General features: G+C 36.4%; 2 protein-coding genes across 7 annotated transcripts; both read right to left on the bottom strand.

The window, feature by feature from the left end:
- Positions 1-3,156: 3,156 nt before the first annotated feature.
- LOC122026995 (probable inactive receptor kinase At5g58300) lies at positions 3,157-7,893 on the bottom strand. 4 transcript variants are annotated; one of them, XM_042585773.1, is made up of 5 exons: positions 7,654-7,893; positions 7,389-7,560; positions 6,861-6,953; positions 4,961-6,295; positions 3,157-4,028 (listed from the first exon to the last, which is right to left on the bottom strand). In XM_042585773.1, the coding sequence occupies exons 4-5, from the start codon at positions 6,207-6,209 to the stop codon at positions 3,370-3,372; spliced, it is 1,908 nt and encodes a 635-aa protein (XP_042441707.1). In that variant the 5' UTR covers positions 6,210-6,295; positions 6,861-6,953; positions 7,389-7,560; positions 7,654-7,893; the 3' UTR covers positions 3,157-3,369. The 4 variants fall into 4 exon arrangements, with proteins under 4 accessions (XP_042441707.1, XP_042441704.1, XP_042441708.1 ...); XM_042585770.1 differs by lacking the exon at positions 6,861-6,953; XM_042585774.1 differs by lacking the exon at positions 6,861-6,953 and having other exon boundaries at positions 3,157-4,025.
- Positions 7,894-9,851: 1,958 nt separating this feature from the next.
- On the bottom strand, positions 9,852-13,088 carry LOC122027648. 3 transcript variants are annotated; one of them, XR_006124480.1, is made up of 2 exons: positions 11,128-13,088; positions 9,852-10,270 (listed from the first exon to the last, which is right to left on the bottom strand). XR_006124480.1 is itself a non-coding variant. In XM_042586644.1 (1 exon), the coding sequence occupies exon 1, from the start codon at positions 12,259-12,261 to the stop codon at positions 11,302-11,304; it is 960 nt and encodes a 319-aa protein (XP_042442578.1). In that variant the 5' UTR covers positions 12,262-13,088; the 3' UTR covers positions 10,916-11,301. The 3 variants fall into 3 exon arrangements, 1 of the variants encoding a protein (XP_042442578.1); XR_006124481.1 differs by having other exon boundaries at positions 9,854-10,188; XM_042586644.1 differs by lacking the exon at positions 9,852-10,270 and having other exon boundaries at positions 10,916-13,088.
- Positions 13,089-13,391: the final 303 nt, after the last annotated feature.

The following is a 13,391-nucleotide window of genomic DNA, read 5'->3' as shown; positions in this document are numbered from 1 at the left end:
CCTAGACTCGGGGGCAATCTCAATTCTTTATATACTGAAGTGGAAGCGTTAATATAAGAAAATCAAGAATTGAGGGATTGAGTCACAACATTAGAGCAATCTTGGATCAGTAGTGACCAATCGCTGGAAGTAGGGATGATAATTTTCTTCGAACCCAATGGAAGATTCGATGTCTGGCCCGAATGGAAGAGGGTAAAGAGGAATTATCAATATCCAATGTCTGACTGATTAAATTATATATATAAAAGAATTTTTTTTCTCCAAATCCACTAACTATTTTTATTGATATTGGGAGTAGGTTATATAAATATTTAATCTATTTTTTAATTATATTTTATTTTTTTAATATGATATTAATTTCAATATACTTTTGTTAAATAATGATAGTTAGATGGAAAAAAATTATTAGCATAGAAGATATCTGATTCATTAATGGGTATGAGTATGAAGATGGATATCTGATATTCGATGAGTATGGGGACAAAGGATATGAAATCTAACTTGAATTCGACCCATTACCATCTCTAGATGGAAGCTTGGATCAAGACGTTAGTAGAGGAGCAACTACAAGAATTCATAGATAGATAGACTCTAAATTTTCAAACGCCACATCGTTTTGACTTACATAAGACTTAAGACCCCAACGCTCCTGATAAATAGTTTCTAAGGTATGTCGACCTTCAACTTAATATTTTTGTTTATAACTTATAAAACATTAAAAATGGTTTTGTTAATTTTAATAGTATATATGCACAACTCTAATTGTATTATATCTTTTTAGAAATAATACAATAAAAAGTCAGCACTTGAAGAACTGGATTTGATACTATATTCGTATTATTGTGTTTAAAGCATATCAAAGTTGTGTTAATCAGTTTTTAAATATTTTTGACAAGTAATTTAAAGTTTAAATTTATATATAAGCAGGATGGTTACAAAATAGAAAATATAATATAGTTGCTTTTTTTTTAATAACCTATCATATTATGATAAGATAATGAATATATTAGTTTTTGAGATTTGAGTTGGGATGTAATGGATTTGAATTATATTATGTTTAAACGTTAAACATTAATGTTGCTGTGTTTGAATGTGATTGTGAATATTGAATGTGAATGCATCACGTGGCAAAAGATGAAATCGTTTGCGCCCTAGTGTTCCCGCCGCACCCGACCCCAAGTCATCATGGGGGAGGTAAATTACGGCAGCCGAGAGGACAAGTGGTGGTGAGATGAGTTGTACAGGGTCCAGAGATTTATGCCCCGACAGCCCTGCGGTTCGACCCCGCAACCTCATGTGGCAAGCATGCCACCACTTACCATTTCGGATGACTCATGGGATCACTAATAAATTTTCCGTCGCTAATGTTAGCGACATATTTTTATTTTCGTTCCTAATATTAGTAACGGAGATTAAATTCTGTCAATATATTAAGTGATCTAAAGAAATTTTCATCGCTATATGACATCAACGACCAAAATAATTGCAATTGAAATTTTTGGCCACTAATCATTATTCTCTTTGTAATGTACAACTATGTAGTGGTTATGAAATCGTAGCTAGTCTATCATAATTATAATAATTATAGTAACTATGATTTCATAGCTGCTATAACTACAACTGAGATTAGTGAGTTAATGTGTTAACAAAGGATTTTTAGATTTATTTTCATAATTAGACTGACAGATTGTTAACCAGATATTTCTAATTCATAAGACTATCCTTTCGTCAAACTCTCTTAGTTACTACTACACCAAGTTTTTTAACAAAGTCATAATTTCCAATTGAAAGAATAAGACAAAATTTAATTAGGTTTTTTTGGGAGAATTTAATAAGACTCGTTGATAATTGAAAAACTCACATCTGATTAGTTTTTAGACCACTCGGATTAGTTTAGCAGAAATGAATAGGGCGGTAAATAAGTCGAGCCGAGTCAAATTTTAGGGTGTTCACGTTTGTTTGATAAGGTAACCAAGTCGAGTCGAGCTGAGCTTAAAATGAATTAAGCTTTTGAAATGAGTATTCAAGCTTGGTTTGTTTTATTTTTTATGAGTTTGAGTTTGTTTGAAGCTTAGTTTGAGTTTGGTTCGTTTAGATGTTATCAAGCTCTCAATTCAAGTTTGATTCGAGCTTGGCTTGAGCTTGGTTCTACCTTAGTTCATTTAGATGTTATCAAGCTCTCAATTCAAGCTTGTTTGATTATTTGGAACTTTTGGTTGTTTGATTGATTATTGATCTTAATAATTTAATTAATTTATTTATTTTATTTTATTTTATTTTATTGTTTATTTAGTATATTGAAAAGAATTTTATTAATTAATATGATTTGTGAATATTGTTCATGAACTATATTCACGAACGTTAACGAGCTGAACACATATATGTTCAAGCTCGTTTATTTAGTTTAACAAGCTGTTCAAGCTTGTTTGTTTAATTAATCTTATGTATATTAAACGAACATAAACAAGCTCTTATCAAGTTGAACACCAAATTTGTTTACGAACGTTTGATTCATTTATCGCTCTAGAAACAAATTCAAAGATGCACATATCGAATTAACTTTTCGACCCGAACTCATATTAGTTTATCAGAAATGAACTAAAAAATATAGTTTATCAGAAATGAACTAAAAAATACACCCATTATATTAGTTTCTCAATCCATAACGACTTAATCTTAAATTCAAAAAAATATCATTTCAAGCCTTTTCGAAAATTCCAAAGAACTTTGATTATCTTTATTAAAATTATTTTTTATATTGTAAGAGTTAGGGTTTAGGCTAACTGTTATAACTATAACTATATAACAGCTCTGATGACATAGCTGCTTCAATACAATCTCAAATCAAGATTTAAACAGGACTATAGGCAGGAGATGCGTGTATTAAAAACATGCATGTGCCAGAAGCAAACAATGCATAAAAAAATATTTATATCATTTTACGTGAGAATAGACACCTTTTAAATAAAAATTCAATATAGTAAATCTTTTTACAATTCAATAAAAAAAACGGCGTTCTGACTTGTCCATGGTAGAAAATCTGAATCCTGTGTTGAAAAATAATGAGACTAACAAAATCTGTAAGGTAATAAAATTAGATGTCAATGAAGCAATAAAATTAGATGTCAAGAACAATGAGTATGTAGACACCAAACAAAAACTAACATAAATGTTTATTAATATCCATCTGAAAATAAAATAGCAAAGAGAAAAAATTAACCAAATGAGCAGAGATTGGTTTACCTCCTAGGCATAAATACATGGTGATGCCCAAACATCCTTTGAAACAAACTTCACCAAACATCAATATCAATTTAAACAAAGAAACTTGCAGAATTAAATCCCAAGCAAAGCCTAATGTCTAAACTTCTACGTTGTGATCTCTGTCTCTGTCTCTGCTTGTGGTGTTGGGACATTGTCATCTTTTGACTTGTCCGAGGATGGTCTGTTCTCTGAGTCAGAGAGACGGACATCCTCGATCATTCTGATCACTTCCTCCATTTTAGGTCGCTGGTCTGGAACTTTTGAAACACAAGCCATTGCAATCTGAAGCATTCGAACCATCTCTTCCTCAATGTGCTGATGTCTCATAAGATCCACATCAAATACTTCAGCAGTCCACTCTTCCCGTACCACGGATTGGACCCATCTCGGCAGATCCACAACATCATCGCGTCCTGGAGACTGCAGTGGGGCTTTTCCAGTGAGCATCTCCAATAGCAACACACCAAAGCTGTATACATCAGATTTGTGAGAGTACTTCTTGATCTCGATGACTTCTGGTGCTCGATAGCCCACCACAACTTTGGATGCTGTCGCCAAAGTGCTCATTAATGGGGCAAGGCCATAATCAGACACACATGCATCAAATTCCTGGGTTAGCAGTACATTGTTGGATTTGATGTCTCCATGGATGAATTTGCCCCCACCATCAGTATGAAGGTGTGTTATGCCGCGTGCAGCTCCAAGAGCAATCTTCACCCTGGACTCCCAGTCCAAGGGAGCCTTTCCAGCACTCTTACTTCCTGCTATTTATATGAGACATTAGAATTGCCCCAAAGAAAAACTCTACTTTGACATAATCAACAAAATAATAACTTAGATATAGCCTTCCTTAAGAATATCTAGCTCTATAAAACCCTGAAGGGTACCCCAAATCATTGGAAAAACATGAGCTGCCACCATCCAAATTATACTTAGTCCTTTATTATTTTATGATATTTCAAAAATAAAATATTTTTTTTTTACTATTTTTAAGCTACTATTAAGGGACTAGAAAATGAATTATCGAACAAAGATTGTTTAGTGCATTGGTTTAGAATTTGGAATTATCAACACAAAATAGGTGTGGTTGAGCTCAAGAACATTGATCCCACCAATATTAGGTGTGGTGGAGTTTAGTTAAATTGAGGTGAAGCTCATTTTGTCAATAAAAGGGCTACACCCTCTTAACACATAAACATATACAATGATCGTATTTGTCAGTAATGAGCATGAAGATTCCTAGATTCAACAATTCTTCTAACATCCATCATAACTCAGAGATGTAGGTCTAGATTTACTACATGTTGAATTAGGGTGGAGCTGGTTCCATCTTATTTTGGTATGGAATGAGTTCCACCCAAATTTAACATCTTATTAGAGCTAGGTGAGCTCTACTCTTGTACCATGTTCAATTAAGGATGGAATGGGCTCCATTCCAATTCAACAAGATCAATATAACTATTTACATTTTGATTGTTCCTGTGACCACAGCTCATATCCAACAATTTTGAGCAGTAGAAATCTGTAAATATTCACTAGTTAGATTAATCGGAGGCCAGTATATGTTACTTGCCTCTTATAGTTGATTAAATGCTGCAGCAATTTCTTATCCATGATTTCTCAGATCACTTGTGTTTATTTATTATGTTAAAAGGCATTATCAGTGCAAAGACATGGAGTTAAAAGAAACATGTACCATGTAAAAGAGAGGAGATGTTGCCAGAAGGAAGATAATCATATATAAGAAGCTTCTCATCTTTGGAGTAATAATAAGCTCGCAGTGGGACTACATTAGGGTGAGGCCTGAACCTTCCTATTATTTCCATTTGTTGTTCAAACTCCCGCTTTCCAATGATAACTTCTTTCAACCTCTTCACAACTACTGTTGTACCATCTTCTAGAACTGCTTTGTATGTAGTCCCGTGATTTCCCTTACCAAGAACTTCAGCAGAAGCTCTTAATAGATCCTCCAAGTCAAAATTATACGTGCATCCCTCGAAGAAACTCAACTTATTCTTCTCTGCCTCCTGTGCACTACTGCTGTACTCAGTTTTCTCACTCCTTGCACCAAGAGCTCCCTTTCCTTTCGGTTTTCTGTTACCTTCTGCAGATTTCCTCGTGAAGAAACAGAATAGGACTAAAATGATGAGTAAAATCAGAAGTGCCGATCCACCTGCAGCAATTCCAATAATGACACCTGTGCTCAGTCTTTTCCAAAAGCTTTTTTTGGTTTTTTTAGGTACTCCTGGAGGAGATATAGCAGAGCATGCTGTTAAAGGAGTTCCGCAGAGTAAAGGGTTACCAAGAAAAGATTCCGATGGAAACTTTTGGAGGTATTGTGGTATGGGTCCGCTAAGGTTGTTATTACTCAGATTCAGATGTTTAAGCATTGGGAGTTCAATGTCAGGGATGGGTCCAGACAACAAATTGTTCTCGAGTAACAGCGCAGTAAGGTGAGTAAGATTCTGGATTGTCACTGGAATTTCTCCAAGGAAGGAATTGTAGGAGAGATCAAGAAATGTAAGATTTGAAGATAGTGAAGAAGGAATGAATCCAGATAAATTATTATGTTGAAGGTACAGAAAATGCAAAGAAGGAATGGATGAAACATCTGAAGAGAGATTAGCCATAAGGCGGTTGGATCGAAGGCTTAAGACTTCAAGGGCATCAAGTCTTCCAAGTGTATTAGTGGGGATCATCCCAAAAAGGCCAATTGCTGGCAGCCGAAGAGTGCGCACACTAGTATTATCAGGTGTGCATGTTACTCCAACCCATGAGGAGCAAATTGGGTTCTCAGAACTCCAGTTAAGTTTACGGCCATGAGGGATGGAAGTTGCAAAGTCTAAAAGTGCTTGCTCATCTGAGATTAAGTTGCAAATCACAAATGGTGGGAAAAATAAGAAAACAATCAAAGGAAGTGCTATGAGAGCCACAAAGTAATCCATCAGAAGTAATCAATTAAGAAAAGGGCATAAAGAACATGATGAGTCTATTCAGTAGTCAAATTTAGGGGTTCTCCTGTCCAGCTTCACTGAAAAAGGAAAAGAAAAAGAATTAAGACCAAGCCTTGAAATAAGTATCATAAATAAACAGCTTCATCAAAGATTATCCAAAGGGAAAGAAGAAGGAATAGAATGAAAAGTTTGAACAAATATCAGAACAAATAGCTTCTTTTCAATTGTAGCAGAAAAAATTAACATATATGACCAGCAAGATAATTTTGTCCATAATTTAAAATCTTTGTGATTTTGATGACAGATCAACTAGATAAATCCTGGCATAAATCAAATTGCATTCACTCTCCGGAAAGCATTCATTCTCTCTTTTAAGAATTAAATGGTGACAACAGGTGACAACCACTAGTTATTTCCTAGCTATTGCTAACTGCTAAGAAGGGGACCACTGTTAAGTATCATCCCTCTCTCAATCATGAATGTATGCCCATTGTCTTTTTCTTCTGTATTAATTGCTAAGATTCCTTAATCATTTTCAAAGATTAAGATCATGAGATTTCCAGATCGAAAGCACCACCAATTGAAGTGGATTCAAGAAAATGTATACTTTTATTCAGAGATAAAAAAAAGGAAAGCAAATACCTGCAAGAAAAAAGGAGAGACTATAAGAACTGAGAAAGCCTACTCCATATTCAAGCTTCAACCCATCAAATGCAAGTACACTGAAAAGAAACTCTAAAGAAAGAGATGCTTATCAAAAGAAACGACTTCTGTATAGTGCATTATCAAAAGCTAAAGCAGAAGCATATTCCACTTATCAAAAGAAAGAGACGCTTTAACTTTTTCAACCAAGGAGAAAGGTTGGAACTTTGAAGAAGGAAGCCACTATAGGATTTAATAGTTCCCATTACATGGCTTTTGGCTCATAGTATACCAACAGTTAAAGCATTAAACACATTACTACACAGTGACAAGCAAACCAGGACTATAACTCCATCTGATTCAGCTTCAAATAGGTTAATTGTTTCAGTATCCCCATTAATTATCTTTCAAAAGAATAATCAATTTTGAAGTGAAAATATTTCTTCCTCAGAAACAAAGGAAAATGAAGTAGAGGTTTTGGAAAGCGAAAAATAGTCGAAGCCAAACGCCGACTTAGATTTTACTCACCGTATTCTAAGACTGGCACCTCCGAAGGAGAAGATCTGAAGTTGAACCCCAACTATCGAGCGCCTCGACTGAAAGGAATCTCGAATCCGACGCGAACTCGGAGTTGTTACGCACGACTTCGTCCCCAGATCTCCAAAACCTAAACTTACGTCTAACCGAACAAGATCAACCGCTGGAGAAGGCACGGAATGAGAATAAGAAGGGGAACAGGAGCTGAAATCGAAGCAGGTTGAGGAAAGAAAATCTAGAGAACGCAGAGGAAAACCAGCGGCATTGCTGCAAAGACCACAGCTTCAGCACTCCATGAAAGCGCGGAGAAGGAATTAGAACTCCCCTCTTCGAAATACGCCGTCGCTTCCGCGAAGGTCGAACCCTGCATCCGCTCCGCGCTCCATTGATGAGGAGGCTCTCTCGATTCGCTGCTGCTCGCAGTTTACGCCGCAATTTCTCGCGAAAAAAGGAAAACGGGGAGAAGAGATTGACTGAGGAATCAAGTAAAGAAGAGGACACTGAAGTAATTTAGTTCGGGATAAAATTTTATTTTGGCTCCTAAATATCCTTTTCGCACCCTATACTTTGGAAAACTAGACTTCAGGCATATCCGTACAAAATTTTACCTTTTTTAACTCTGAGGTTGTCCTTGAGAAAATGCCACTTTGCTCCTATAATTTTTCTTTGCCACAAGTTATCAAAATGCTCTGAGTAGTTAGTCGGATCGTGAGACAAAATATGACTCAATCATTTGGTTTAAATTTTAGAATAAATAAAATATTTGGAGCTGGATGTAAAAGTTCGAGTAGTCAAAAGACTCAAAACATTTCAGGTTACGTTATTTTTTTGGGTTTTTAAAAAGATTTTATTTATTTAAGAAAAATACATCTGAATTTTGTAGGATTATCAATTTGTTGAGATGTCCGTTGGATTGCAAACGGAACTAATAATCATAGTCGATGTATATAAACTGATTTAAAAAATAATTTTATAGTAAAACATTATAATTTTTTTACCTCGTTGATAGCATTAAAATGAACATCAGATTTTTTTTTTAAATTCAGTCGTTTGAGATAATAAATAGTAAATAGAAAATAAAAAAGGTCCGTTTTATCCTCCAAAAGCTCTATTTTTAAAAAATATTTAAAAAACATTTCATATTTTTAAAATATCTTTATTTTATTTCGAGCGCGTTTGCTGCCGTAATAAATTAATGTCACGAGGAAATGTTCAACAACAGTCTTGATCTATTATGAGATCAATGTTCTTGACGCATCATGAATACAAAGTTGACTCATCTCAGCCATCCTAATGAAAATGTTGGTTAGGCACTTAGTACGTACAAAGTTAAATATTTGACCTGGTACAATGAGCATCTTTTTTTATTTTTTATCGAATTTTAGTTTTGACGAATTAATCAGCATATATTGAATATTTAATGTCAATTAAAAAAATTAAATATTAAATTTGATGCTGTAAATTGCAGGTGCAGATGAGGGGGGAGGATGGTCCCAGCCAAGTCAGCCACACCAGCTACATTTGACGTCAAATAAATTCTCGGCGATGTGGATCCTGTCCAGGAATGCAACTTCGCATACATGAAAATATTAAAGGCGCATCTAAATTTCAAAAAATATTAAATGGCACATCACTTTTTTTTAAAAAATATTAAAAAATCTCCTGTGCTAACAGCACTGCAGCCGGGTCGATCCCATGGCCTGATTGGTTAGAATCCCTGCTCGTACGACTTGGGTGTGGCCTTTGATTGCGCGATCAAATGAAGCAAAAATGATTTCGCTCATCTAAGCGCCCCTCGTCACCGATCCACAATGAGATAAAGGGAGGTTTTACCTACGGTTTCAAAGTTGTCCAACAAGTTCAAGCTTGCTGAGCTCCCTACTCGAACTCCAAATAACTCGAGTGTTGGAGCTCTCGCGCTACTCTCTAACATTGATTTTATGAATCGAGAGTCTATCGAACCTCAACTCCTAAAACTCGGCCTTTCTGCCGTGCGCTGAGCTGCTTACCGACTTGGATTGTTCTGTCGTTTGATAAAATTGAATCGCCACCAAACCATGAACACCAAGATTCACCATCTATCCCTTCATTAGCAGAAATATTAGGAATATTTCACCATCAATTGTGTTTACTTTTTTGTCTGTCGGATTCTGCTTAATTTAGAAGTAGAACTGGAGGACGTCTCAGCCACTAGTAAAGCAATTGCTGAATGCTCAAGATAGAAAAGAATACACAACCTTTTGGAACCTTTGCATTGTGCTGCTAGACAGGAGAAAAACACCAAGGTTGAACCAGAATTGTGTGCTTGTTTCCAGTAATTTAATGCTAATAATAAAATTAAATGTTTAAACAAGTCTACAAAAAACTTAAATCTATCAACTCTATCATATTGTACGAAATGCTCGAAATATAATCAATGAAACATGATACCACATAGAAAGTAGACAATGTCTTCTATTTATATTTTATCTCCTTTCTTCTTCAATTACAATCCACTACCGACACTGAACCAGTAACTTCGACACGATTTGACATTTTAAACTTTGCTCACCGCTGAGAAATTTATTATTAATTTCTAAAGTTCAACATAAATTTATTAAAACAAACAAGCACGGGAGACAAATTTAATCAGCCCCAATATAAACAGTTGGAAGTTATACATACTATTCATTAAAAAGCCTGCTGATGCTGACCGGTTCAACTCCGGACCTGTTTTCAAAGGAAAAAAACAAACATTTCTGGTTCCCAGAACCCAAGCATCTCGTTCCTTCCTATACTTTTCATCGCTTTCCTAATGTCATTGGATTAAATGATTCAGTCCATCTCTATGTCCAGTTCCTACGTCTGAATCTTAAGAATCTACAACTTTGTAACTAGCAAAAATACATAATGTTATTCCAGCAAATTTCTCTGATTGCAATCTTTTGATATAAGAAATTCCAAAATAAGGATTCAGAAATATTTTGACTAGGAAATATTTCACTATCAGAATCTGCATATGCAAAAAGTTTACCACTTTGTTATTTTAAAGACAAAACAATCAAAATGTTGCAAGTATGGAAAAAGAAGTATCTAGGAAGAGAATGAAATAGAGAAGTTGTGTCTCTTTCACTGATAATCTTAAATAGGGGTTAGAGATACATGATTACTATTTTGTGACCCTTGAGTGGTACATAATTCTAAAGAAAACTGGCTAAGTGATTGCCAAGAAGAAATTTTCAACTTTTCATGATTGAAGTAACAAGCATGCAATCTTTTGATGAATTCTACGAGTTTCTAAAATAATATTGCTGTACTTTGGTTTCGGAAAACCAGCATATTGTAGTTCTATTAAGTCAGACTTGTGACAAAGCTAGAAGCATTGCACAAAGTCAGAAATAGATAGGATGATGGAATGAAGACTTATCATGGTAACGAGAAAATGATCACATCTTATCAAGGTATTTTACTAGCTCGGTGAGGAGAGATTGATCATTAACACATAGCAAATCCATTTGATGGCGCCATGAAACACGAAATGAATGATAACTCAGCTATATTAGCAAGAGTTTTCTAAGTATGACAACCAACAAATAAATAATAAAAAGCTCTCCAGTTTGCAACAAACACCATATTCTTGGTGGGTTTCTACGTGACAGTAGGGCATTTTAACCAATAAGAATACTGGAACAGTGAAAATAATGACTGGAGCCATTTGAACACAAACAACTTTACCAAAAAGAATGGATACCGTAAATAAGCTATGATGCGGAGTTCAACCCATGTCAGCCAATGCAGGACAACATGGAACGTAGCAATGGCAGCCTCTGGTTCTATACATATGAAACACTTGAAAAGACGGTCTTCAGCTAGTTCCTAAGTTCAATCCTTGAAGTGGTTCCTTAACTGGAGAAAGCAATAGCACTTAAGCAACAAGTTCATTCTCGAGGACTGGCAGTGTCCGTGTCCCTGAAGCCACAGGAATCTGTGTATTTCCAACCCTTGCTGTTTGTAGAGAAACCCCTGCATCTGCATGCTGCTCCAATTGCCCCACCTTCTTATTCTTTCTCTGGCGTATACAATAAATAAGTAGCATTAAGGCAGCTAGAGCCACAAGACCACCAACAACACCCCCGGCAATCTTCCATGCCTTAGCATTGCTGTTCTTAGAACCACCAGGAGTAGTCACCGGCCCTGGAGGTGAACTAGGCATTGGGGAAGGAGCTATCTCACTGGAGTTGATCACAATGGAGAAGTGCCCTAGACGGTATGTTGAGCAGGTATTGCTTGATACCAAGTTCTGGAAATCCGGTGAGCCATTCACATCAAACCACACACATCTAGCATCCCCACGCAGAACATGAGTTACATTGGTAAAATTAATTGAAATGAATGATTCCGAAACTACAATGCTTAATTCTGGCAAGTTAGTCGCAGACAAATTTGTTGCATCATAAGCAAGTATCCCAAGGACAGGAGTCAGGTAGGTATAACCAGGAAGAGGGTAGTAGAAAGAGGACCAGTTACCCAGATTGTGATACACCAATACCAGCCTTCTGACATAGGGCTGCACAATGAGGCCGGCCGGGATCTCAAATTCATTATACCTCATTCTTCTCCTTCTTAAACTCCCGCTTCTGAGTCTTACTGCTGCAATTTCGATACCAGTGAGATTCGAAGGTACATTACCAGGATAGATAATTCCAGTGTGAGGACGAACAAGAGCATGGTAAGCATAATCCTGAAGAAGAGCATTCAGTGAACTCGCAGAGCTTGAAGATGCACCTGGTGATTGGGCCTTACACTGATATGCAAACAGCAACACAACAAGTCCAAGAAGAATCATGAAATGGTGAATAGACTGAACTGATCCGAGGAGCTTCATTGACAAAATCTTCAAAGCTAAATTCCAATTTAAATTCTACTCGCCCGGTACCTAGATCCCTCGCCAATGTGTTGAGGGATCAAGATGAAACACTGGTAAACAGAGACAACAACATATGTATTCCTCCAAATCGTCTCATAAGACTAAGCGGATGCAATGCAGAAGAACAAACGAGAATAAATCTTTATGAGGTCAGACCGCAAGATAGATTACAGTTAACAAGCAGAAATGGCTTTTACATCGACCCAACTTTTGGATAACAATAGTCTTGAAACATTTGACACGCTCATAAAGAAACAGCAAACTCGAAAGCTAAAATTTGCCCAAAATACCTGAAGCAAGATGGCAGACCACCATAAAGCAAAGATCGTCTTGGACTTGAACAATGCCTCTATTCTCTTACACCTTGAAGTGAACAAGCACTGGAACTCCAAGAACTACTACAACCCCTCAAATCATCAACAATTCCTTTCCAAATCCCAATACTGAGGCCCGAAAGAAGCACCAGCTATCAACCAGACAAATTCAACCTTTTCCCAATGCCAATCAATCGAAGAAAAGACAAGTCTAGAGCTGAAATCAGCAGCCGCGACCGGAGGAGATAAAATTCCCAAAAGAGAGACCAAATCACGCTGAATCGGGAGGGAACTTCGCAACACTGATCTCTTGCCAGCAGCCGACTGGATTCGAGAGATCGCGACCGAATCTAAACACTGAAAAAGCCCTAAAATCTCTCCAAAATAATAGAATGGAAGCTCGGGAAGGAGAGTGGAAGTGGACGAAGATATGACGAGACAGCAGAGACGAAAGGGAAAACAGAAAAACGAAAAAATAAAAAATAAAAATTCTCAAAAGAAAATATAATTCCCGAGAGAAGACAGCCGAATAAAAACACAAATAAAAACCCAGTATTCTTTTAATATTCCTAAAATACCCTCCATAATTTTCGTCCACTTCAACGGCGCGGAACTTTTTCTTTCCTCGTAAGCCCTTTCCATAACGTTCCGATTCCATTCGACGTCCCTTTTTCCTCTCTCCGAGATTATAGAAACCACCGGGTGGTTTCCATAAATGTTCCCGCTTCGTCGGCATTTAAGACCGACGGAGCGATCCCGGACGTCCGATCGAGA

Source organism: Zingiber officinale, chromosome 10A, assembly GCF_018446385.1.
Source record: "Zingiber officinale cultivar Zhangliang chromosome 10A, Zo_v1.1, whole genome shotgun sequence".
NCBI lineage: Eukaryota > Viridiplantae > Streptophyta > Magnoliopsida > Zingiberales > Zingiberaceae > Zingiber > Zingiber officinale.
Note: the sequence above shows the minus strand (reverse complement) of the source record. Positions and strands in the feature narration are given on the sequence as shown.